Genomic DNA, 27,540 nt, shown 5'->3' on the forward strand with positions numbered 1-27,540 from the left:
CCCCCCCAATGTCTGTTTTAATTGTCCAATTGCCACAGTGCTTGTCAAAGCCAGTTCTGATTAATCTCCTTTGTCAGTGTGTCCCTTGCCATTGCCTATCACTCCTCGAGAGAGACTTCACCATGATTCATAAGGCAACTCCGTTTTTAACACCCTTCCTAAACTCGCTTGACAACAGAACCACTGTTCTCTGGACCACTCAGAGTGCTAGGGGTTCTGCAGGGTCCAGGCCTTAGTGGTGAAGGTCAAAGGCATGAGATCCAGGGCTGGAGCATGAGGTACTGAAGCTACTCCTTTCTTTCTTTTTCTTTATTTTTTTTAAATTGCTATTGTAATGAAACTTTACAGAAAACTTGGATTTCCATTAATTCATTGTTACACATTTTCCTCCCTATACCCCACCAAGTTTACTTTTCTCTTTAAAAAGATTCTTTCATTTTTGCACAATGCTACTCCTTTCTTACTTACAGCAACATAGATACACACGTGAGTGATAAGACAGGAGATAAGCCATGTTTTAACTGAGCAGTAATAAATGAGCACAATCCTGGGAACATGAAACGTAAAGGAAAAGCAGCTGACATTAACAGAATGTAATGACCCCAAGAGCCATGACTGTTTCAATGTGCAGCCTGAAATGCTGCCCTGGCTGTCCTGACAACGGAAGCGAGAACAAGATGGCCACTGTGTCTCTGGTCTCCTAAGTGATCAGGCGCTATAGGAGGGGGCACAGCACCCTTATCTCTGAGCACCTGCCTTTTTTGAGCAAGATGCTCTCCAACATGACCATGCTACCAGTCTGCCAACCAGTCCATAGACATTTATCCATCCGGGATGGTATCCCTTAAACTACATAGTTTCTCTCTCTCTCTCTCACACACACATACACTCACACTTATTCTCTATTTCTCACACACACATACTCACCCTAATGCACTCCTCCCTCCACACACACACACACACACACACACACTCTCACACTCACATTTATTCTGTCACCCACTCACAATCAGACATTTATCTATTTCTCAATTAGTAAACTGTAAAAGCTTTTAAAAACCATCCAAACAGGAAAACAATGGCTAGATAATAATTACTATATTGGAATAGGAGAAGGAAAAGTCATTCTAAATTGAATGGACAATCAGACACTATGTTTATCTAAACAATCTAGAAACAGACATGCATAATGGACGGAATAAGAGTAGTGAGAAACAAAAAAAACAAATTTTGCATGAATGAGTGAATAAAAAATCAATTTCTTTGTAAACTTTCATTCAAATCACAATAAAAATCATTTTAAAAAAACAAAAATGAAATTATCCCAACAGCGTCCCTTTGAAATTTTCCTAAGTAATTTAACCATACTATACATATACATCTTCACTGAAGAAAAAATATTTTACTATGTGTTTCTTACCTGACTGAAAATTATTGAAATTCCCCCAGATTTTGACCTAAAATGCAGAAAAAAGTCATTAAACTCCTAAAATTTTTAGATATAATGCAATTAACATTTAATACCAATAACATACTTTGCAAAGTGTCTACTGGCTCCATTTTCTCCATATTTTCCTATTTTTATACAATCTCTTAGAGGAATCTGAATAAAATAAAGATATTATTAAAATTAGAAAAGGCAAAATCAAGCTGCACAAAAAGTAGGAATGGTCATGTTAATATTTAAGATGTGCTTACCTTAATAATGGGCTGGGATATAGCATCTGGCTCAAAAATCACTGATTTAGAGCATATTTTTAAGGAGCCTCTACATTTCCTAGGGGTCAAAGTATAAAAGATTATTTCATGCACCTGGAGAATTTCATAGATAAACCATCATACTTTCTAGCTAAAAAGCACATTTCTAAGATGTCAATTAATATATTAAGCTTGTGATTATAGAGAAGGAAGGCTACTTAACATTAGAAAACAAAACAAAAAGAATGTTTCTTATCCCCACCTCCCTAGAGACTAGAGAATTAGTTTTATCTGCTAAACACTGTGACAATTCCATTACCTACCAAATCTGCATCAGAGAGGTGAACAATGACCAAAGAGGACAGGAGAATTGATGCCTTTGAGTTGTGGTACTAGAGAAGAATATTGAACATGTATCATGATCTGCCAAGAGAACTAACAGGTCTGTCCATGGGAGGGTAAAGCCAAGCTGTTCCTTGGAGGCAAGGATTTTGAAGTTCTGTCTAACATACTTTGTGTGTAGTGCCAGGAGGGCCTAGTCATCATGCTTGGAAGGGTAGAGAGACAATGCAGGAGAATACCCCGGATGAGATGGATTGACACAGTAACTGGGGTAATGAGGGTAGGTGTGTCAGAGACAGTGAGACTGGCTCAGGATAGAGCAGGGTGCAGAGCTACTGTGCACAGGGCCACTATGAGTCGTGGCCAACTCGATGGCACATAACAACAACACACCTGCCTATGACTTTCACCTCTATGTTTCAGCATACAGTAGGTGCTCAGTAAAAATGGCTGTTGTTTTACGTTGTTGGTCAAGGGGGCCTCCAATTCATTGTGACATTATGGACAAAATACATTCATTCACTTAAGTATTTCCATTTCAAATGTAAAAATGCAAGGCTTCTGTTTAAATTCTTTAAAATTATAACTCTTATCTAGATATTCTTGGCCTGGGCATGAACATAACTACTTTGTTATACCCCAATATATAAACTCATTTATCTATGTATATAAGGTGGTTACATAATCATAAAACCAGTATTTTTGCAACTAGTTCTATTACTGAAAACAATTCATGACTTCTTTGCCACTTGTTTTTCAACTTGTCGCTTCACATCAGAAACATATAATTAAACTGTTGTTATTGTTCACTGTCATCAAGTTGGAAGTGACTCATAGCTGACCCTCCAGGGACTTTAAGAAGCTATAAATTGCAAGAAAGGAAAGAACCCATATTTCTCCCATGAAGCAGCTGGTGGATTTGAACCACCTGCCTTTGAGTTGGCAGAGCAACTTCTTAGCCTGCCACAAAACTACTACAGCTCCTACGTAATCAAACTAATGAGTTTTTAAAAAATCAATCAAATTTCAAAATCAATTAAGTCAGAAATGTTATCTATTATTAAATTTACCTGTTCAATTTTCCTTTGAATTGCTATTTCTTTTATAAATATAATTCTACCTGAAAATACACCTGCTTCTGAAAACCCACTGAAGGGTCAGCAATGAGTTGGTTCTCACTTAATGGCAAACGATATACTCACTTTTCAGGTAAACACGTCATCAATCATCTATTACATTGCTTCTAGTCTTTTTCTATTGAAAACAGTGCTGTAAATGCCAAACTTTGTCTTCTTTTTAGTATTTGCTATATAACTTTAACATAGATTATTTTAAGTAAAAATGCCAGATTACTTAGTGTACAAGCAATCTAGTTAGTTAGATATTACCAAATTCACCTCTATAAGGTTGTACCAACTGGCCCAATTAACAACTTTAAAACTGCAAAAACAATCTTTTCATTCGCTTTCTTACATTTGTATTTCAATAATAAACAAACACATTTTGTTTTAAAAAAGGCACAAAAGAGCAGAACTGCTCCGGTCACAGGAACCCCAGCTGCTGCCAAATTCACGATGACTGTTCTGAGCCCCAGTGCGCAGAGTCGAGCTGCCCTCCAGGAGGGTTTTCAGAACGCATCCTTTTGGAAGTAGACAGTCAGGCTTTTCTTCCAGCATGCTCTGGGTAAACGGACTATCTTTCTGCTACTAGCCAAGTACTGACAAGGATGACACAAACTGTACTCTCCAATTACACCAAAGGTTGGTGGTTTAAACCCACCCAGTAGTCCCATGGAAGCTCTGTTCTCATTCGGATTACAGCCAAGAAAACCTTCGGAAGCAGTTAAACTCTGTAACACACAGGGTCATCATGCGTCAAAACTGACTTGTTGACAGGCAATAACTTGGCAAACGGTAAGTGTCTAATGTGAATGAATGCAAAGGAAGCAGGTTATGTCCCAAACTACAAAAAAATCCAAAGGATTCCTGCATTGCTTTCGGTTAAATACCATCTATCTTCTATCCTTTCATGATAAAACCAAAGAAAACTGAAAATGTGTGTGTTTCTCTAATGTAAGAAAGGTGGCTGTGGTAGCCTGGTGGATAGGGAGTTGCACTATCAACCCAAAGACAGGCAGTTCAAATCCACCAGCTGTTCTGTAGGAGAAAGACAGGCATTCTCAACAATGTCAAAGAATCTTCTAGATGGTGGCCTATAGTTAAACATCCCAAAAAAAGAAGTCAATGTGCGGTTTTGGTGGAAGAGCTTTTCACGTTAGTTACTTCTTACTTAGTATTTTAAACGACTACTTTCATTCCACATCCTATATATAGCTTCCAAAATCAAAGAAAGTTTTTATTGTAGTAAATAGTCATTTAATAAGAACAACAAAATGGATTTTGCTCCTAGTTAAAATCACATTATTTATTGTGAAAGTACCAATTTATGTACCATCCTTTTGTTTCAGCACCATTGCTTTGTGACATACTGAGAGCATCGTAAGGAGGGAAGGAGAAAGGAATAAAAGGCATCTTTCTGGGCAGCCAGTTAGAGGGCCTACAACCTTATAGGCCTTGGCTGCAACGCTTCTGAGTTCTGGGAAGATACTGAAGTTATGACAACTTGTAAATCCCACTGCTGATGCACTTGATTTAAAAAATATCCGACATCAGAAAGAGACCTAAAAATCTCCCTTACCTTTCATCTGGACTGCCTTTATGCTGGATATGGCTAGCTGTGTGCTGTTCAAAGTAGTATTCCTCCAAATTAAGCAGCAGCAAGGAAAATCTAAATTTGAGAGGGACATAAGCTTTATTTTTTTAGAAACCATAAGAAAGTAGTATATCCAAAACAGCTGACCAGTCATTAAGATTTTCCTTATTTATTAGAATTATGCAAATAATTAAGAACTTTATTTCACTAATCAAAAGGCTAGTAGTTGACACTTATCCAGAGGTAGCATGGAAGAAAGGCCTGGTGTTCGTGTTCTGAAGGCCACAGCCTGAAACTCTATGAAACACAGCTCTATCCCGCAACACTTGGGTCTCTTTGAGTTAGAAGCAACTCAACAGCAGCTGGTCTGGCACTGCTATTCCAGGCACTTTTCTCGCAGATGAGAAGAGGGACACAAGACAGACTTGCTTCGTGGGTCTCAAGGGCCACATCATATGGGACAACCATTCTTGAGGTTGGTTTACTATTACTCTTTTGCTGAAGCTACAAGTTTTATTCATTTGGTTTTACCTTCACAGAGCTTGGAGCTTTCTAGCTACAAACTTGCCATCATCCGCTTTCCCCTGACTGACACTCCAGGCTGTGCATCTCCACGCTCCAGCCCTGCTCACCCACAATTTTCGGTTGTTCCTGCCTATCGTGCTGATGCCACAAGGCCAGGACTCTTGAGTGCTGATCTCTAGGTTTCCACACAATAAACAATCTTATACTTCAAACAAAATGGGAGCTTAAGAACAAGTAAGTTGAGCTGAATGGGATTGAATATGGTTCTGTCCTAAGTTTTAAGTGCTGCAAACTTTTTAGAAAGTAAATAGCAGAAAGTATTGATGTGGCTGTATAGAAGCAAAGACACATCAATGGCACGTAGCATCACGTGGAAAACCTTCATGACAAGTGTGGGGCTTGAAATGCATCCGCAAGTTCTGGTGTGCCAGGTGGGAGTATCGAGATCAAACTTGGCACATTAAACTCATTGTTAAATTCTATTTCTTTGATTTTGTGTTGAAGCAATATGAAAATGTGAGTGGATACATTTGAAATGGTAAGCTCCACAAAATTAAAACACACTAGAAACCAAAGCACATAAGGAATGTCACTGCAGATGTGAAAGGAGGAAAGCATGGGAGGGAAGTGAGCAAGCGGAGGAATCAGAGAAACACACCCTGCTGAGATATCTGTCCTTCCACAGAAATCCAACCCAATGCAAGCCACTGGGCTACACAAAGATGTCCCAACTGTGGGTATCCGCTACCAGGAAAAGCAAGGATACAGTGGGCAGGCGCTGAAGGTGTGGGGGACAGTGGCCAAGAGGCTCCTTCCCCAATGTTTACACTTAACCCACTCTGACATGTCACGTTCTATAGAAAACTGATGAGATGTTCCAGACTAGACAGAAGTGCAGTGGGGAGCAGGGGATTAGCTGTGGTCCCAAAAGAGTGAATAAGCAATGGACTAGAAACACAGACACTACCACAAGCTCAGGTAGCAACCTTGGAGGTTAGTTTGGGGAAAGATTAGTAGCTTCATACAAAATGCCTGCAGATACTGATACCTGAAAGAGCCAGGTCTCTGAAGCATCATCTATCTCAGTGAAGCCTAACACAAGACCCTTCTACAAGCAGTGCAGTATTTCCCACTTAAGGACAAATGAAGAGAAGATGATCCGTGCTGTGAGCTAAGATTGATGTTGTACCCTGATGGCTTGCTCTGGACTGGACGATGCTTATAGATGCAAATGCTCAGAATTCCCAAGTTGATCAGAGGATCCTTCAGCAAAAGGAACATGCTTGTTAACTCAGAGGACTGGTCTGACAGGGATGGGCAAATCAGAAATTGGCCATCTAGTTTCTCTACAACCTTGCCAGCATTTGTTGTTTGCTGTTCTGTTAAATTTTGCTGTTCTTACTGGAGTGAGATATCTCATAGTTGTTTTGATTTGCATTTCTCTTAGAGCTAAGGATTTTGAACATTTGTTCATGTGTTTGTTTGCCATCTGAATGTCTTTTTGGTGAAGTGCCTGTTCATATCCTTATTCACTGTTGGTGGAAGTGTAAAATGGTGTAACCACTATGGAAGGTTGTATGGTGCTTTCTCAAAAAGTTGCGAATAGAAATACCATTTGACCCAGCAATTCCACTACTGGGAATATATCCTAAAGAAACCATAACTGACACCCAAACAGAAACGTGCACACCTATGTTTATTTAGACTTTGTTCACAATAGCAAAGAGTTGGAAACAACCCAAGTGCCCATCAACAAATGAATGGATAGAGAATCTATGGTTTATTCACACAATGGAATACAATGCAGCACTGAAAAATGAGGAACTCATGAAATATTACACAAAATGGGTGACCATGGAGGACATTATGCTGAATGAAAATATCTCAGTCATAAAAAGACAAATACAGCATAATGCCACTGTTATGTAAGAGGACTGATAAAGGGGTTAGGGGGAGAATGAAAAGACGGGATAAATTATGTATACGGCATTGAAACAGATGAGGGAGAGAACTGTTTAAAAGCAATATATGATTGGGTATTATGGTCAAGACAAGAATCCAGAATGAAGGCTGCATAGTGGAGTATACTGGGGGGTTAGGGAGTGGGGAGATTTACACCAATGAAATAATTTTTCTTTTACTTTTCAAAGAGAAGAATGATCTGGGGTGGGGAGGGGGTGGGCAGGGAGAAAATGCAATAATGAATGAATGAAAATCCAAAGTCTCTGTAACTGTTCATTAAAATTAATTTTTAAAAAAGAGCTTTATAAGTGCTCAGGGCTGAATGTGGCTTTATGTGTCTACAGTAGTCAATAATGACTGAAAGGAGGAGCAAATGGGATGCAACAGAAGGTCTCTATAGTACAAAAAACAAACAGAGGGAAAATTGCCTTTCCAAGGCTTGTGGAGCTTGGGAACCATGAGGAGAGCTTACCTCTTCTTTCATCAAGCGAGAATACTTCTTAGCTATAGATTGCAGAACAGAAAGGCAAACAGCAATAAAGGGCCTCAGTTTGGGTTTGCTTTTTTTGTTTGTTTTTTTCTTGTTGTTTACCATTGAATCAGGCCTGACTGGTACAGGAGGAAATTGCCCCTCCTTCTCCAGGGGAGCATCTGGTGGATTCGAACCTCACGCCTTCATGACTGCAGTGCAGCTTCTTGCATTAGGCCATGAGAGCTCCCTAGGGCTTCAGTTTTTCTAAGAAATCTTGCCAACTGCTTCTGCTAGGCTAAGAGAAAAATTTCCCTTTTAAATGTTATAGGAAAGAGCACTAGCCTTTTTTAATTCTATAAATTATAAAATACAGTCCTTGATAGTTGTAAAAGGCAGAATGCTCAAGGAAGCACAAAGTGTTCTCTTACATTATTTCAAGGTATTTAAGAAAGAAACTAGTTTCCTAATGCTGCATACTGTCAAGATGGAACAGCTCTGAGCCTCCAATGTTTTCAGAGGCAGTTAATTGCTCGTCCTTCTCCCATAGATCACCTAGTGGATTCAAACTGCGTGTCTTTGCATTGGCAGTACAACTGCTTATCACTAAGTCACCAGGCTCTGCGTATTCCCTTCATTTTCTTTTGATGCTTCCTAGACCATCCAAGATTTTTTCCTATAATATCCTTCAATACTGCAACTCGAGGACTGAATTTTTTCTTTCTTTCAACTTGAGAAAAATAACTGACTGACAATGAAAAATTTCAGGAAGTATCATATGAACAAGATCCAATGATAATGACAGAAGAAGGTGAAGCTGCACTGAAGGCACTGGCAAAAAATATGGCACCAGGCATTGATAGGATCCAAATGATGTTTCAACTAATAGTTGCAGCCCTGGATGAGGTACAATATTAGTTTTACTTTACTAACAGTTACAACTCTCCTTTTGATTTATGTGTTTCCCAACTTTGGGAAACAGGGTAACAATTTTAACTGCTTCCAGCTGAGCATAGATGTTGAGAAGTTAGGGAGGCAAAACCCATTTTGATGGAGGTTTTGAGACAAGCTTTCATATAAAGCACATTACTTTGGATCAGGTGGCAGGCACTGTTTTCAATGGGAGAAGCAGGCTGGTTAGCCAGCAAGTGGATCTGGGTCCACTTTCACAGTGTCACCTCTTCCTAGGTAGGACTGCAATTCTTTTTATTTTTTTTTCTGATTTTTTAAATTTTTTTTTAATTTAGTTTGTTTCTTTTTCATTTCAATGAACATCTACAGAGATTTTGGAATTCCATTCATTCATTGTTGCACCCTTCTCTCCGCACAAACTGCAATTCTTAACAAAGGTTCTAGAAGCAAACTGGAATCATAATAATACTTATGATTGTTGAAGGAGTAAGCTACGAATTCTGAGGTAGGAAACTAACAATCTTTTCTGGTTCAAGAGTTCTCATGGTTCACAGAAATTCAGTGGGTTAGTCTTATTTCCTTCTCCTGGTCATGCTCTCTCTGGAAGGTTTCAGAGCTAGACCTGAACCTCTGCACCTTTTAGAGGGAGGGAAGTGATTTTACAACAATAGCCGCATGAGCTCAAATATAGTGTATGTTTAAGACAACTTTGCCAATGGTCCTCTAACCCAATTGATTAGTTAGCTGTGAAGCTGTTTTCCAGGAACTAAGGATTTGTAATCAAATCTCCCTGACATGAAAATATGAGAAATTACCTGCAGAATGTCCCATCAGCAAAGAAGCCTGCAGACTATCTGCCTCAAATAGCAAGGACATCTGCCAGCCACCATGGGGAGACATGATGGAACAAGCAACTTTATCAGACCCCAGGCCACAAAACTCCAGAACCCATCCCATATCCGTTACCCTTAACCCACCCCTATCACTGGTGACCCTGTTAAAACTTGGTTTGATTCTGAGATGACAGAATTTTTTGAGTCATCTGTGCTACAGCTTTTTCTCAGATCGCTGCCATCAGAATGAAGCTATTTGAAAGACTGAATCCTTGTCTCCATTCAATTGGCTCCTAGCAACAGGCAGTTGAATGCCATCTTTTTCAAGTTGCCAGACCCTGAATCTCAACAGAATCACAACAGCTGGGGTTGCTAAGAGCAGTCCTTTTGATGTACTGGGTAATTTCTAGGAAGGCAAAAATCACAGGGATACTAATTACCTACTCTTTATTTTTAGTTTGTATCTTAATAGCCCCAAGCTATTTGTTCAGAATGGAACGATGGAATCTCTCTCTTGCCCCCCTTCATTTGAGAGTGAAAATTGTAAGTATTTTTCAGTAATAGCAAGATTCGATTGCTCTGAACTCCAATTATAAACAGCTAGCTCTCCCGTAGAACTATTAAAACATAATCACATTGACTAGTTCCGAAGTTGCCCTTTGGGTAAATGGTTTAATGTTAGTTGCCCTAGAGTTGTGATCACCACTGGGGGTCTCCAGGGGTTTTTAACCTTTTAAAGTCTTCTACAGCTAGCTTTTTGTAACAACAATATGCATTTTGTAAGTAATAAAAAATGCACAGTGAAGGGGTATTACCAAATTATACTGTTCAAAGAGTCACAGGGCTATAAAATTTTGAGGTTTGTTTAGTTTAATATTTTCTTTGTGATTTTTAAAAATTTATACTTTAATGAAAGTTTATAGAGAACTTGGATTTCCATTCATTTATTGTTGCACATTTTCCTCCCTGTCCCCACCCACCCCATCCCAGTTTGCATTTCTTTTTGGAAAAAAATTTTTTCACTGTTACAAAGCCCCCACTCTCCAGCCTACTTTACTATGCACCCCTTATTCTGGATTCTTGTCACGCCAATAATACCCAATCATATATTCCTTTTATACAGTTCTCTCCCTCATCTGTTTCATGCCATGTATACTATTTATCCCCTCTTTTCTTAGTTTCCCCCTCAACCCTGACTGTCAGTCCTGTTTTACAACAGTGGCATTATGCAGTATTTGTCCTTTTGTGACTGAGATATTTCACTCAGCATAATGTCCTCAAGGGTCATTCATTTTGTATATTTCATGAGTTCACTGTTTCTCAGTGCTGCATAATATCCCATTGCATGAATATACCACAGCTTCTCTATCCATTCATTTGTTGATGGAAACTTGGGTTGTTTCCCACTTGTTGCTATTGTGAACAAAGCAGCAATAAACATGGGTGTGCATATATCTGCTTGGGTGGCAGTCCTAGTTTCTTTAGGGTATATTCCCAGTAGTGGAATTGCTGGGTCAAATGGTATTTCTATTTACTGAGTGGAGTATCCCAGTCACAAAAGGACAAATATTACATGATGCCACTGTTGTAGAATGGGACTAACCTTGGGGTTGGGGAGAGACTGAGTAAGATGGGTTCAATAATGTATACTGCACTGAAACAGAGGAGGGAGAAAACTGTTTAAAAGAGATATATAACTAGGTATTTCTGTCATCACAGGAGTCTAGAGCGAGGGCTACATGGTGGAGGGGACCTGGGGGAGGGTTTGGAAAACAATGAAAGAATCTTTTCTTTTACTTTTCCATAATTTTTGACTCATGTACTTATAACTTGTTAGTCAAATTTGTGTCTTCTAGGTTGCAACACCCCCATGATACATCTTCAAGGATATGAACATGTACGGCCAAGCACAATCAATAAGAGTGCATCTAAATTCCAAAATCAATCTCCATAATAGTCTATGTGTTTCCTACTGCCAAAGGGGCCCTTTAGAGTAGTGAGAGAAGATCTTCACCCTGAAACCCACAGCGTCCCTTTTCAGCAGGAAGTAGCTAAGAGAATACGCCGTGCCCTTTTCCTTATGACTCAGGGTGAAGTCTCTCTCAGGGAGGAGTGATAGGGAATGGCAAAGGACACACTGACAAAGAAGATTAATCAGAACTGGCTTTGACAAGCACTGTGGCATTTGGACAAGAACAAACTGGGAGGAGGGTAGAGAGAATAATGCAACAATGAATGAATGGAAACCCAAAATCTCTGTAAATATTTATGAAAATTAATAAAATAAAGTTATAGAAAAAAAAAAGGCACCATACTGCCTTCCAGAGTGGCTGCACCATTTTATACTTCCACCAACAGTGAATAAGGGTTCCAATTTCTCCACAACCTCGTCAGCATTTGATACTTGCTCCTCTGTTAAATTTTGCTATTCTTACTTGGGTAAGACAATATCTCATAGTTGTTTTGATTTGCATCTCTCTTAGAGCTAGGGATTTTGAACATTTCTTCATATGTTTGTGTGCCATCTGAATGTCTTCTTTGGTGAAGTGTTTATTCATATCCTGTGCCCATTCTGCAATTGGGTTATTTGTCTTTATCTTGTTGTGGTGCTCAAGTATTTTATAAATTCTAGATATAAGTCCCTTATCAGACATGTCATTACCAAATATTTTTTCCCAGTCTGTGGCTTCTCTTTTTACCCTGTTGGAGTTTTTGGATGTGTACAGAGATTTGATTATTAGAAGGTCCCATTCATCTATTTTATCCTCTCCTGGTTGTAAATGTTTTGTTTTTTTAAGTGTTTAGTTACACCTGCTTTAAAATCTTTCTACATAAAAAGAATTACAGATCTTTATTAAGAACAGGATTTCCGATACAGCTTATACAGTGAAAGGTTTCCTGCTTAGCAAAAGAACTTTTTTTAAAAAAAGATTTCAATTACAACTTTCTAACTTCACGCATTCATACTATTGTTGTTTTTGATGTGTGCAATGGAGTCTGAAGCAACCCAAAGCTGGCTCTCCAGCAGGTTTTCAGAGGCAATAAATAACATGGGGAAAAACTGCTCACCTTTCTCCCACAGAGCACCTGTGGATTCAAGCTGCTTGCCTTAAAGAATGCAGTGTGACTTCCTACCACTAGACCATCAGAGCTCTCTTATAAATTAGTCCTTCTGGAGGTAATTGGTTCTATTTTGGAATTCTTTAGTTTAACCTCTGGTTAATCATTTCTAGAGGTGATATATTTCCTTTAAATTAATTCGCTCGTTCAGCAACTCAACGTCCCTACAAAAATGTCAGAGCACTTGTCATCTGAATGATATAAAGCACTCAGTTCAACACTTAACCCACAATGGAAAACAGCTCCACTATAGAATATCCTAACGGTGTAAACACGCATCCATGGCGCTCAACAAATATTCAAAGCTCTGCTGATGAGTATTTATGGCGTACTTGAAAAGTTTATCTAGTCAATCCTGCTCCCAGATTCTCCAGGCTTCCTTGTACTAATGATCAAAGAGGGAAAAGCGTGATGTAGCCTCAGAGATGTGAGCGGGGGGGGGGGGGCAGGAGAGGATGAGTGTCACATGGGCCTCCCTGTTGTGAACACCTGCACACTATCCTTGGCTTTAGCCAGGACAACTGCTGGAGCAATGGTTTAACTAAATGGCCATCATGCACATTTTTGTAAACATCTTAAAATGGATTCTGAAACAACGAGGAGATTAAGAAAAATGCTGAATAGGCACAGGCCAATAACACTACCCTGCCCGGTCAGTCTGTCCTCCCAGTGATATCTTAGGCAGCAATCTTTGAAAAATGAAACTAATCATATATTCCCTACCTACTACAGAAGAGCATACCTGTGTTGTGTGGGGCGAAGCTGAGTCACCGCCTCTTGGGCGTCGTTTTGCCTGGAGACTAAGGTATGCATGATCGAGGCCATAGTCTTTGCAATTACTTGCTATGGATCACAGAGCTGGACAATGACTAGGGATAAAAGAACTGATGCCTTTGAGCTGTGGTGCTGGAGAAGAGTATTGAATACACCATGGACTGCTAAGAGAACAATGAGGTCCATCCTGGAGAAGGTGAAACCAGGCTGCTCCTTGGAGTCAAGGATTCTGAAGCTTCGTCTGACATACTTTGGACATGTTGCAAGGAGGGTACAGTTCTTGAAGAAGGACATCAAGCGTGGGAGGGTGGAGGGACAGCGCAAGAGAGGGAGACCCTCAATGAGATGGATTGATTCAGTGACTGAGGTAATGGGGATAGTGTATCGGAGACAGTAAGATTGGCACAGGACAGAGCAGGGTTTTGGGCTGTTGTACACAGGGTCTCTATGAGTCACAGGCAACTTGAAGGCACATAACAACAACAACATTATAGAACAGAGTTCAGGTCTTTTGTTCATAGGGTCGCCATGAGTCGTACTCAACTTGACAGCACTTAACAACAACAACATGCTGCCATTCCTTTTTCTCACTTTGTTCGTGCTAGTGAAACATTGCAAAAACAAACATGACTTCATGGTGAATTCATGCAGGGCACCGCTGACAGGAATTCCTGTTTAGATATTTATAATTGGTCTCAGCTAGAAACAGCACTAAACCTATTTAGTCACATCAGTTCTTCCAATACTTTTCAAAGTTCCTCAACTCATGGAACTATTCTATGGTTCCAAACGCAAAATCTCCTAGGATTTTGGGTTTGTTTTTTGTTTTGTATTTTTTTTTTTTTTGCTAGCAGACATCTTCACAGTCACTAACAGACTGCAGAATAAGAGCCACTTCTTCTGGACAAATACTGTATAAGACCATTATTGTAGAAACAGATAACTAGTAAAACATGTATGAGAATCTAAGGGGGGAAGGGTGGAGCACAGGGGTGAGGATGGGGGGTCATAATCATAGAGTCACACAATTTGATAGGTGGAGGAAGGAGTGAGTTAAGGAAATAGGAAAGATCTGGTATGAAAATATATATGAACTCTGTAAATAAACCAGTATAAAATAAAAAAGTTTATATTAATAATTTTTTTAAAAAGAGCCACTTCTGTCATAAATCAACGTCATCCTGCTGGGCTGAGCACTGTGATGCTGCCTCGTACTTCCTCAATTCACACACAATTGTTAAAGGTTTTTTTTTAATTTAGGGTATTGTTTTCAATCCTCCACCACTTGTAGCTTGACCCTTCTTGGCTTTCATTGTGCACATGTGTACTAGCCCCTTGGTCTGTTCTTGGCTACTGCCCTTCTTTATATAAGTTCAAAGGAATATTATAACTGTTCACCAAAGAACTTTTGGGTTGAATGCTCTAAATTCTATTTTAGATACTTTGACAAAATTTTGATTTTGACACACAAAGTTCTTGGGTCAACAGCCATTCCAGAGTCAACAGTTCAGCAATAATCCTTCCCTTTTCCCTTTCCTGGGCACTATCAATATTTATCTTCTTAAAATCTGGGTTCCATGATCTGAGTGCATTTCTTAATCCTGGGCTTCGATAATATAAAATTTGCTAAGACTATCTAAAGACAGCTACTGTTTAATCCATTTCTGCTTAATATTCAGGGAGATCTGGTGGCACAGGCCAAAGGGAGCTGTGCTGATAACCCAACGCCACTCTGGAGGTTTGAATCCAGCAGCAGCAGCAGCGAGACTCCATGGAGAGGGAGCCACAATGAGTAATACTCAGAAATAAGTTCTTATGTTTTCTGCCTAAATGAAAACTTTATCGAGGGAAGCAAAGAAACTAATTACACTCAGTAAGCATTTCAGCAGGTAAGCTATGGTCTCTTATTCTTTTTCTGCATTACCACTTCCTGTTTAGAGATGTGCTCAGAGGCACATCAGCCATTTGTTTCCCCACCCGGTTAGGTGACTTATAATGAACACAACTATGCCATCTCTGTTCCTCTTTCCAATATGTTCTGTTTTTTCTCTTTGGTTAACAGATGCCCTTGCATGCCTTCCTGACATTCAGAATCCACTTGATCTCTTAGTAAGTCTTTCCCTCCTAATAGGTTTGCAGCATTTCAGATGGATACTGGATTCAAATAAATCCAAATTTATTGGAAGGTGGAAGGAATACACAGATTCACTGTACCAGAAAGAATTAATTGACATTGAACAATTTCAGGAAGTACCATGTGAACAAGAGCCAATGCTGATCAAAGATGAAGTGTCTGCTGCACTGAAGGCATTGGCAAAAAAATAAGATCCCAGGAATCAACTGAATACCAATCAACACGTTTCAACTTAAAGATGCAGTCCTACATGTGTCCATCAGTTTATATCAGGAAATTTGGAGGACAACTACCCAGCAAACTGACTAGAAGATATTTATTTGCCCCATTCCCAAGAAAGGTGACCCAACATAATGTGGAAATTATCTAACAATATCATTTATATCTCATGGAAGCCAAATATTGTTGAAGATCATTCAAAAACAGCCAGAACAGTACTTTGACATTTGGGAAGTACTAAAAGTTCAAGCTGATAGATAGATACTGGCTAAAAGCAGAGAATACCAGAAGAATGTATATTTCTGTTTTATTGACTATGCAAAGGCATTTGACTGTATGGCTCATAACAAATTATGGCTAACCTTGATAAGAATGGGGGATTCCAGAACATTAATTGTGCTCATATGGACTCTATACCTAGAATAAGAAGCTGTTGTCCAAACAGAGCCAAGAACATTGTATGGTTTAAAATCAGGACAGATATGCATCATGTTTGTATCTTTTCTCCACACCCATTCAATCTGTATACTGAGCAAATAATTTGCAAAGCCAGACACTATGAAGAATGTGGCATCTGGATTGGAAGAAGACTCATCAACAACCTGCACTATGCAGATGATACAACTTTGCTTGTTCAAAGCAAAGAGGGTAAGAAACACTTGCCTCATTGACCAAGGACTATAGCCGTCAGTATGGCTTACATCTAAATACTAAGAAACAAAGGTCCTCACCACAGGACCAACAGTCAACCTCATGACAGATGGAGGAAGGCCTGAAGCTGTCAATGATTTCACCTTGTTTGGATCAACAATCAACAGCCTTGGTACCAGGAGTCAGGAAATGGGGAGATGAATTGCATTGGACAACTCCATTGTCAGAGACCTCTCCAACATGCAAAAGAGCAATGATGTCAGTTTAAAGGCTAAAGTGAGCCTGATTTAAGCCATGGTTTTCTCAGTCACTTCCTAAACATCAGAGAGCTGGATAATGAATAAGGATGACAGAAGAATTAGTGTCTTTGAACTGTGGTGTTGGAGAAGAGTACTGAATATTCAATGGACTGCCAAAAGAACAGAGTTAAGGAAAAAAGTCCAGCCAGAGTATTCCTTAGAAGCAAAGATAGAGAAGCCTCCTCTTTCATACTGTGGACATATATATGCTTAATATTGAAAGCAGCATGTTATGGTGGGGGAAAGGCTGGAGTTGACTGAGGGAAAACCAGGCTGTCAGAGCCCCAGTCAAGTCACTTGACTTGCTTAAGCCTCATGTTCCTCAACTATAAATTCAGGGCAAGGGAACCAGATTACCTCAAAGGTTCCTTTCTCGAGCAAAAAATGTGGAGATTTACTGAATAAATCAGGGCTTAGTGAAGTAAGCTGGAATTCCATTTCAGGAAGAACAGATTATTAGATGTCCTGAGAAGCAGGACTCTTTCCAGGACAGATCCATTAGTTCTCTTGACAGTCCATCGCATGTTCAATACTATTCTCCAGCATCACAACTCAAAGGCGTCAATTCTTCTGTCATCTTTGGTCATTGTCCAGCTCTCTGATGTGAAGCAAGTAATTGAGAAGACTATAGCCTAGATAAGGCACACCTTAGTCTCTAGACTGACCTCCTTGCTCTTCAGCACTCTGGAGAGGTCTCTAACAGGAGATTTTCCTAATGCAATTTGTCTTTTTATTTCCTGACTGCTGGTGCATACAGTGTTGACTGTGGAGCCAAGCAAGCTGAAATTGTTAACAATTGCAGTCTCTTCTCTGTCAATCATGGTGCTGCCAATTGGCCCAGTTGTGAGACGCTTCCATCCATATTACAAACTACAGTCCTTGACTCTGCAGCAAATGCTTCAGGCCCTCCACAGTTTCAGCACATAAGGTTGTGCCATCTGCATAAAGGAGGATGTTGATGAGTCTTCCTCTAACCCTGATGCCACATTCTTCCTCATAAAATCCAGCCTCCTAAATGATCTGTTCTGCACACAGACTGAAAAGGTATAGAGAAGGGACACATCCCTGACACACTCCTTTTCTGATTCTGAACATGCAATGTTTCTTTGCTCTGTTCTGACTGCTGCCTCCTGGTCCAAGTATAGGTTTCACATGAGCACAGCCAGGTGTTCTTGGATTCTCATTCTTCTCAAGGTTAGTCACAATTTGTTAAGATCCACACAGTCAGATGCCATTGCATAGTCAATGAAAGCTCTAGTAATTTATCAAAGCTAGGATAATGGAACAGACATTAATTTAAAAAAATCAGGCAGTTACGAAAGCAAATAAATTAGAACTAGAAATTAAAAATATAATTATTAAAATTTAAAATTAAATAGTGGTTTATGTAACAAGGCAACTGTAAGGAAAACTAATATTCAGATTAATTTACATAAGCCACAGTGCAGCACAGAAAATTAATATCTAACTATTAAGTTTTCTAACAAACAAAACCATTTACTACAATGATACCCCCTCCTCAAAGGAACATCTAAAGAACACTTGTCAGGGAGAATTCCACAAAGATATACAAGAAGGAATTCTGAGCAAAGAAAAGGGTAAAAATATATACAAAACTATGTAATTGTCAAATAATATTATCTAATTGATGAGTTTAAAATATAGTTGAAAAATCTTGGACAACAACAGACTACAATTTATAACAGAAGTTACCCTTAAATTGTTAGAGAGAAGGTCAAAGAGAAATACTAACTTCAGACTTTAAATGTTAAACTTTCAAGGGTAACACAAAGAAATCAGAAATACAGAACTGCTATCCCAGTAAACAAAAACCCCATACTGCTGCCAAGTTGATTCTGACCCATGGCATACACTGTTAGTCTTTTAAAATTTTTCCATTTTCTTTATCAATATTAACACAGAACTCTTAAATCCTATATCAGTAAACTCTTAACCAAGGAAAACTTAAAGTGGTGTCAGGCCTCATCGAACTTCACGAGGGAAGGTAAGACTCACCACTGGCCCATGATCCCTGTGAGGCAGAGGCCAGGCATACTCCCACTCTCACCTACCTTTCACCCTTTCTGACAGGAGCCCTCACTTCCCTGCCACAGTACTACTTTGATGTTGTTGTCATGTACCCTTGAGTCAGAACCAACCCATAGCTGACCCTGAAGCAGGTTTTTAGAGGTAGTAAATACACAGCAGGAGATTGACCATCATTGTTCTGCAGAGCAGCTGGCAGATTTGAATGAACCATGTACCGTTGAGATTCCTATTTTGCGCCAAGCTCTGCCTTCCTCATGTGCCCCAACCATTTCAGACTCCACCTTGATCCAGGACAACCACCACCACCACCGCCACCCTTGAGATGGCAGTGCAGCTTCTTACCTCTAGACCACTTCAAAATCTCTACTTTTCTCCCTTATTGCTACCAAGTAGCCACAAGAGCTCACAGATCAGACTCTAATTATGTGGTGTATTAGAGTAACAAGATCAAGTACTTAAGATCAAGATCAATTTGGAATAACAGGATACAATTTAGGAGGCAAGACAAAGCTCTCTCAGGACAGATCCCCACCTGACGTGGCTCTCCACTCCTTGGCCATTTAGTGGCAACTTCTCATCTGTGTCTCACCTGGCCCTGCCCTGGGGCTCCACTCTGGCCTAGCCTTCTGCCCAAAGGCACTGACTCTCTTTCTCTTACTCCACTGAGTAACCAGACCAGGACAGCCACTTTGCACTAGTACTCCACAGTCTCGAGAATTCTAGCATAGTCTTCAGTTAACTGTGATCAAAGAGCTCATTTGTTCCAGACTTTTTGATGGTACTGAGGTTCCCTTCACCTCTGTGGTCCTTTCATGGAACCATGAGGCTCACCAAGCCCACAGACCAGCCAATCCCCTTAGTGGGCTGTGGCTGCTGTCAGATGCCCCTGAGTTATCTCATTTATGTTGCTGTTGTTATGTGCTGCAACTCATAGCAACCCTATATAAAACAGCCCTAAACCCTGTTCTATCCTGTGCCAATCTTACTGTCTCTGACACACCTATCCCCAATATCCCAGTCACTGAATCAATCCATCTCATCGAGGGTCTTCCTCTCTTACACTGTCCCTCTACCCTCCCGAGAATGACATCCCTCTCCAAGGGCTGCTCCCGCCTCAGAACGTGTCCAGAGTAGATCAGATGTAGCTTCAGAATCCCTGCCTTAAAGCAGCAGCCTGGTCTCACCCTCTGTAGGGCAAATGTGTTTGTTCTCCTAGCAGTCTATGCAATACTCTTCTCCAGCACCAGAGCTCAAAGGTATCAATTCTCCTTCTCTCATCCCGAGTCATTGTCTAGCTCTGTGACGTACGGCAAGTAATTGCAAAGATCAAGGCCTACATGAGGCATACCTTAGTCTCCAGACTGACATCGTTGTTCTCCAGTACTCTGTAGAGGTCTGACATCAGACTTTCCCAATGCAATTCATCTTTTAATTTCCTGGCTTCTGGTACCAAGAGTGTTGATTGTGGAGCCAAGAAAACTAAAGCTGTTAACAATCACCATCCATCATAATGCTGCCAATCAGCTCAGTGGCGAGAATCTTTGTTTTCTTGACGTTGAGCTTCAATCCATATTGAAGGCTGCAGCCCTTAACTTTCTGCAGTGTTTCAGGTCCTCCTGAGTTTCAACAAGCAGGGTTGTGTCATCTGCATAACTCAGATTGTTGATAAATCTTCTTCCAATCCTGATGCCACATTTCTCCTCATAGAGCCCAGACTCCCAGAGATAATCTGTTCCACATACAGACTGAAAAGGTATGGAGATAGGACACATTCCTGGTGTACACCCTTCCCAATACTGAACCATGCAGTGGTTCCTTGCTCTGTTCTAAAAACTGCCTTCTGGTCTAAGTATAGATTTCGCATATGCCCAATCAAGTATTCTGGGATTCCCATTCTTCACAGAGTTAGCCATAGTTTGTTGTGATCCACACAGCCAATGACCTCTGCAGAGTGACAGAAAAACTTATTAATAGACTGAAACCTTGCCCAGTCTGTGCCACATCACAGTCTCAGTCTTGCATAAGGCCACTGTTGCAGACACTGTGTCGCTCAATCTCTCAGAGGTCTTCTTTTCTTTTGCTGACCTCTACTTTTCTAAGCATGATGACCTCCTCCCAATGACTACCCCCTGATAATAGGCCCAAAGTATATGAGGAGAAGTGTCAACACCCTCACTTCTAATGAGCACTCAGGCTGCATTTCTTGCAAGACAGATTTAGTTGTTCTTTTGGCAGTCTACGGTATAGTCATTATTCTTCGCCAACACCAAAATCCAAAGGCATGAGTGGTCCTCAGTGTCCTTACTCATTGTCAAAGGTAGGCCAAAGCCACCTAATTTAAACAGCCACTGACCAATTCCTGAACAGATTGTATGCACCTTATCTACATAGCAAATTGCCCAACACTTTTTCAAGACTGACACAGCAAAACATCAACGCAAAAACTACAAAACAGATCACAGATAGAGAGAAACCTGTCACGTGGCACCAGGATACCAGGCATACAAGAATCTAATTACCAAAGAGACTAATCCCTTTCTTCTTTAATCTTGTAATTATCAAAGCATTTCTTTATAAACCTCACACATAAATAGCTTCACTGTAAAGAAAACAAAGAAAAAATCAGAAAGCTAGAAGTAGAATTGCTGTGTGGAGCAAATGAATACAGGGCATGCAGCTAAGTTTGAGTTTCAGTTGCAGTTTCTTAATGTAATTATATCCCGAGTATTTACACTAGACTATAGATATATAATTATGTACAATTCAAATTCATTGGAGCATCTATATTTTTTCTGCTAACTCAACCTGGGAAGACAGTCCTGCTTCTTCATCTGTCATTTCTTACCTGCAAGCAACAGACCATGAGCTATCAATTCTACTTCCCACACCTATCCAGAATCCATGCCAAATCCTCCAGCTCCTTTGCCACCACTTTGGTCTCTGCCATCGATACAATACTCTTCTAACCAGTCTGTTTCTACTTTTGCTTAAACACTACTTTAAATTCAGATGCAACATGTTAATACTAAGAAAAATAAATGCTAACTTCAGGCCTCTCCTTTTATTGGGACATTATTCAGTTATTTATGTTATTGTTAGGTGCTTCTGAGTCAAGTACAGCGCATTGCATAGAGTGATCCTATGAACAACAGATCTGAACCTTGTCCTATCAGCATCAAAGAGCCCTGTGAACTCACAACTTTGAAGAGCCTTTCATGGATTACCCACACAACTGGTCTTTTTTAAGTTTCCCAAAACATAACACTTCTACTGGACATTCTTCAGACCATGACATTACCCATTATTTTGCTAATCTGTGTGTAGCTTAACAAATGGTTAAGCCTGGTAGGAACTGATGCAAGAATGGTATTTGGGCTCAATGCTGTTTTAGGGAGCTCTGGTGACCTAGTGGCAAGAAGCTGGGGTGCAATCCCCAAGACACTGTGGAGCTCATGAGCAACCTCCTCCCATGAGATTAACTGCCTCTGAGAACTCCCCAGAGGGTCAGCTATAATGACTCAATGGGACATAACAGCAACAGTGACACAGTGGTGAGAAAGATAGACAATCTCCTCCCCTTGTGATTTACAGTCCTGGAAAATCTGCGACAGAGTCCGCTTTGGGCCAGTTCTGACTTGATGATATGTAACAAAAAGGACGTTTTGAATTATTCTTGTCTTTTAGAATGAATCCTAAGATTTATAAGGACAAACCACTGTGAATGCATGGTCCATGGTGATGTGCTGGAAATCACAAACGCAGTCTGTTTCTGGCAGTTTCCATGTAGAGTTAGAAGAAAAAAACAGACTGCATTGTCCTTCCTTTTTTATTTACAGACTTAGAAGCCTGATAGGGGCTGCTGAGTGGGAACTGACCCTGCAAGGGAGGGAGTAAGGGAACGGTTCTGGCCCATACCTGAGGGTGAGGCAGGCTTCTGTCACTGAAGCCAGTATTTCGTGACACAGATTCTACTTAAAGCACACCTGCCAGTCCAAGATTCCAGGGCCATGAGGCAGAGCTTTTGAAAAACAAAACAGTCAGCAAGCAGGAGTCAAATATATATAAAACATGTGACCCAATCTTTTTTGATGCTCAGTAACAGCTGACACCTCCTGACAAATTTTAAAAAAGGCATGCAGGTTGAATCACCTCCCTTCACAAAGTGACCAGCCATCCTCCCTCATGACTTTATACACACAAAGCTGGATATGTCATTGCAATCAAAATAATTGGCAGATCTAAAGAAAATGTGTTTCCCACAGAACTATTACCAAGGACTGTTTTTATTTATTTTTATTATTTTTTTAAACTTCTTTTTTAATTTTATTATTTTTGTGTGCGTGTACCGTCAAATCAGATCTGACTGGTACAGGAGGAGATTGTCCCTCCTTCCCCGGCAGAGCATCTGGTGGATTTGAACCGTTCGCCTCTGGGATTGTAGTTGCAGCTCCTTGCCACTAGGCCACCAGAGCTCCCCAACCAAGGACTTTTTAATCATACAAACAATAGCATTTTAGGTATCACATTCATCTGTTTAACACAGAACTCCAAGTATTAATGCTCTTGGCACTGAACAAAGACATTCTACTCAAACTTGTCCCATGTGAAGTAGGCCTCATAAAAGCTCTCAGAAGACCTGCAGGATGTTATGACTTTGATCATGACCCAGTTATTATTTCACAAACAAACCTTGCTGGTGCTAACGCCTCAGCACACTACCAAACATAGTCATGGAAAACACATTTGAGAGGTGTTTTCTGTGGGGTTCATCTCTTCCTCAGAATATGGGAAATGAAACACCCGACTACGTTACAGATGAGAGAAGCAGAGAGTCTGGATGGAAGGGCAGATGAGGCAAAATGACGCATACCTTAACGTATATTTACACACACACAACAGGTTTTGTGGCTGGCTGTTGATAAGAAAACAACGTGATCTGACAGAAATACTGAGAAAACTGTAGCTCACAACGCAAGTTGCTTCTAGTCGGAACATACAGCTTACCCTTCAGCATGTTTTCAGAAGTAGATGAATGGCACGGGAGGAGACTGCCCCTTCTGCTCCCACCTTATTGTCTGTGAAAGCATTAACTCCCCGTCCTTGTGGCCCATAGGGCCACAGACCTGGGAGCTCTGCAAAGACATGTGTGTCACGAGACATATGCCGATTTACAGAGTAAATAGATTTACCGAGGCCGAGGCCGGCCTGCGAGGCTGCACTGCAGAGCCGCAGAGGGCTCCGTAGGCCGAGTGGGGCTCACCAGGACGCCCAGACATGGCCTGCTGCAGCGCAGCGCTTTCAAGTGCACAGCCCGCCCGCAAACAGGCCGCCGCGAGATAGGGACCCTGCCTTTCGCCTTTCCCGCGCGCTCCCCAAGCCCACGCTGAGAGGGAGCTAGTTGTGCGTCCGCTTTATGTTTGGAAAAGTGAACAGAAAGAGAAAGGCGACGTGGGACAGCAACGTCCACGGCAGGCAGCGGTAGTCGCCAGTCTACGGCCCGCAGAGGTGGAACTACGCCGCAGCGCCCAGAAACGCGGCACCCTGGGGCCCGGGCGATGCCCTCCCGGTGGGCGGTGGGCTGCGGCCGCGATCCAGCACGGACGCCGCGGGAGGGTCGGCCCCGGCTCGGCGCGGCCTCTTCCGGGTGGACCAGGCTGCGCCGCGGGGTGGCAGCGCTGAGGGTCGGCTTCTCCCGGCGCTCGGCTTCGGCGTGAGGCCCGCCCGGCTCCCCACCAAACTCACGGCCTCTGACCCCAGCCCCTTGACCTCAACCTCTGACCCCGACCTGCGAACAAGCTCGGGGCCCCAGTCCATTAGGTCCCCAGCGCCGACCCCCGTCGGGGTCCGACCAGGCCCGCCGCCGCGGCTCGAGCCCCGCGCTCCGTGCCCCCGCCTCCCGCCCGCCTGGCGCCTACCTCTCCTTGGAATAGAGCTGCTGCTGTTGCTCCCGTCGCTTCTTCCGGATAAACGCCATGGAGGGAGGGCGCGCGTCGAGCTGGGGCGCACGGGTTCGGGCACCGCGGCCGCCCTAGTCCCGGGATACCGGGGAGGCACGCGCGGCGGTGGCGGGCGCGAGCGGGGAGGAGACAAGGTTGACTCCCAGTGGGTGCCCTGGCGGCCGCGCGTCCTGGCCGCCCTCTGTGCGGCCACTCGGCGTCGGGACTCAGCGGCGGCGCGGTGACTCAGGCCGGAGGAGGGGCTGTCGGCGGACAGGCGGGCCCGGGGCTGGGGGCCTGGGGGCCGCGCCAGCTGCTCTGCTGCATTTCCAGGATCTACGGCCCGACCGTGAATGGCTGCCCAGAAACTATCCCCTTTTTTGATTACAAGGTTTAATAGCAGCAACCTTTTGAGTTGTTGGTATAATTAGTATCTGATTTTATATCGCTCAATAACAACTTTAGTGAGATATGATTCACTTACCACACAAGTCACCCATTCACACTTTAGAGCTTACTGGTTTTTAGTATCTTCACAGATACTTGCTGAAACCGCCAGAAACAATTTTAGAACAATTTGAGCATTTCAAAAAGAAACCAGCTATCACTCCATGTCTCTCTCCCCAATCCTCCTCCCTTCAAATGTCCTAAGCTAAAGATGTGTACACTTCATATAAATAGAATAAGAAATTTTTTTTAAATTGCATGCCTTTCTTCTTTCATTTAGAACACTCTTTCAAGGAACTGTGTGGTTGAACAAATCAGTACCTTTTTCCTTTTTAATCTCTGAATAATAGTCCATTTTCTGGATGTGTTTATTAGGTCATGAACTTAATGTATGTTTCCACCTTTTGGCTATTTGAATGATAAACATTTAAAGATCACCAGTGACTTATTGGTGAGGGCTTGTGCTGCCCAAAGACAGGAAGTTTGAATCCCATAGCTGCTCCAAGAGAAAAAGATGAACGGACATTCTCCTCTGTGTGAGAGTCAGCTATAAGTTTGATTCCACTCGAAGCAATACTCAGTAGGTTTCAAAGTCCAGGTCATTATAGGAAATCAGTGTTAAGGAAAATGGAAGATGACAACATCATTTCATAAATGCCCAGTTATGTCTTTACGTAAATGTAAAACAAGGAAGAATCATAGCCCAGCTAAGTTGCCATATAATCTTAATCATCATCACAGCCGCACTTACTCTCACATAATACTTACCATCCATTTCTTCCAGATTAATTGTACATCATTAATGCAAAAAACAGTTGGCTAGTAGTTTTCCCTCTATTATGAATTAGATGTATCAGGTGATGAGATCATCTACAAATGAGTAGGTGTATTTAGGAGTATATTTACTAAGTAGATTAACAAACTATCAGGCTGTGGAAGGTGAATGTTGTTGTTGTTGTTAAGTACCATCAAGTCGTAGATGACTCGTAGTGACCCTATGAACGAAAGGCCTGAACACTTTTATAACTTTGACTGTTTCTCCATGTTAATAGATTTTTCCAGAAGCAAGCCATTTTGGAAGTGGATGCCACTCCTGCTTTCAAGCTTGTTTTAATCAGTAAGTCCACCTTGGATAACCATTATCCTATTTAGCACATCAGTGTCACAGTGGTTAGCTTCATAGCAACCCTGAGTTAGTTACCTCGGTACAGCAATGTACAGACCAGTGCTATACCACTTAGAAGAATGTTTGGGGAAAAAAAATTAAATCAGGCCTGAGGGCCCTAATGGGTTTTTAAATAGGAGGCCTCACTCCCCTTAGCAAATCTGCATTCCACCCTAATGCTCACCAATCCCAGCCAACAAGCTTCGGTAAAACCAGCTCCTGACTTTCAAACTGTTTCCAGTGAAGGGCGGATATGGTGTTCCAGTTCCTCCCCAGCTTCACCTACATTTATTATTACCCTTTCTGATTCTAGCCATCCTAATGGACATAAGTTGAAAGGTCAGTGGTTCATGGGTTATCGCCCATAAAGAGTTACAGCCTCAGAATCCTGCTGGAGGCTTGCTATAAGTAGGAAGCAACTTGATGGCAACGAGTTACGTTTGGTTTCATGGATAAGAAGTGGAAGTTTATGTAGCTGTCAATTCTTAACACAGTCTGTGATTATTTGGTTTTAAGGAATTCTCAGGTAATGAGCTTCTAAATGATAAATACTGAAGAGCAGTGATGTCAGTTTGAAGACTAAGGTGCACCTGATTTGGGCCATGGTCTTTTCAATCACGTGCTATACACCTGAGAGTAAGACAGTGAATAAGGATGACAGAAGAAGAATTGATGCTTTTGAGTGGAGAAGTGTATGGAATACTCCATGGAATGCCAAAAGAACAAATAGATATGTCTTGGGAAAAGTGCAGCCAGAGTGTTCCTTAAAGGCAAGGGTAGTGAAGCTCTGTCACTCATACTTTGGACATGCTGCTTGGAGAGGATATTCCTTAGAAAGAGAAAACATGCTTGGAAAGGTGGGGGGTGGTAAGCAAAAGAGAGGAAGACCCTTAATGTGATGGACTAACATGATAACTGCAGCAATGGACTCAAGTGTGTTAGAGTTATGAGGATGCCACAGGATAGGGCTGTTGTTCGTGGGTTGATGGTACCTAATAACAATAACCACAAATTACATATCACAGTGACCTTTCAGGCAGAGTAGAACTGCCCATACAGTGTCCAGGGCTATAAATGTTTACAGAAGTAGATGGCTTCATCTTTGTCTTTTAGGGCAGGTGGTGAGTTCAAACAGCAGCCTTATTGATGAACTGTTGCACACTTTTAACTACAGTACTTACAAATTAGAATCAAATTAACCTGGTGGCAATGAGTTTGGGGATCTGGTCAATTGTACCTAGGGACAGTGATGGCTCAGGAGTAAAATTCTCACCTTCCATACAAGAGACACAA

General features: G+C 41.4%; 1 protein-coding gene across 1 annotated transcript in view; it reads right to left on the reverse strand.

Moving 5' to 3' along the window:
- Positions 1-24,721, reverse strand: part of NSMAF (neutral sphingomyelinase (N-SMase) activation associated factor) — a 106,311-nt gene extending 81,590 nt beyond the window's left edge. Inside the window, exons 1-5 of the mRNA XM_006899230.1 lie at positions 24,615-24,721; positions 4,738-4,827; positions 1,699-1,777; positions 1,536-1,603; positions 1,421-1,457 (exon numbers count right to left, since the gene is read on the reverse strand). Of these exons, the coding sequence (XP_006899292.1) occupies positions 1,421-1,457; positions 1,536-1,603; positions 1,699-1,777; positions 4,738-4,827; positions 24,615-24,673 (333 nt within the window). The 5' untranslated portion in view covers positions 24,674-24,721. The remainder of the gene's footprint in view (positions 1-1,420; positions 1,458-1,535; positions 1,604-1,698; positions 1,778-4,737; positions 4,828-24,614) is intronic.
- Positions 24,722-27,540: the final 2,819 nt, after the last annotated feature.

Source organism: Elephantulus edwardii, unplaced genomic scaffold, assembly GCF_000299155.1.
Source record: "Elephantulus edwardii isolate Elephantulus edwardi_28Jun2011 unplaced genomic scaffold, EleEdw1.0 scaffold00248, whole genome shotgun sequence".
Classification (NCBI taxonomy): Eukaryota; Metazoa; Chordata; class Mammalia; order Macroscelidea; family Macroscelididae; genus Elephantulus; species Elephantulus edwardii.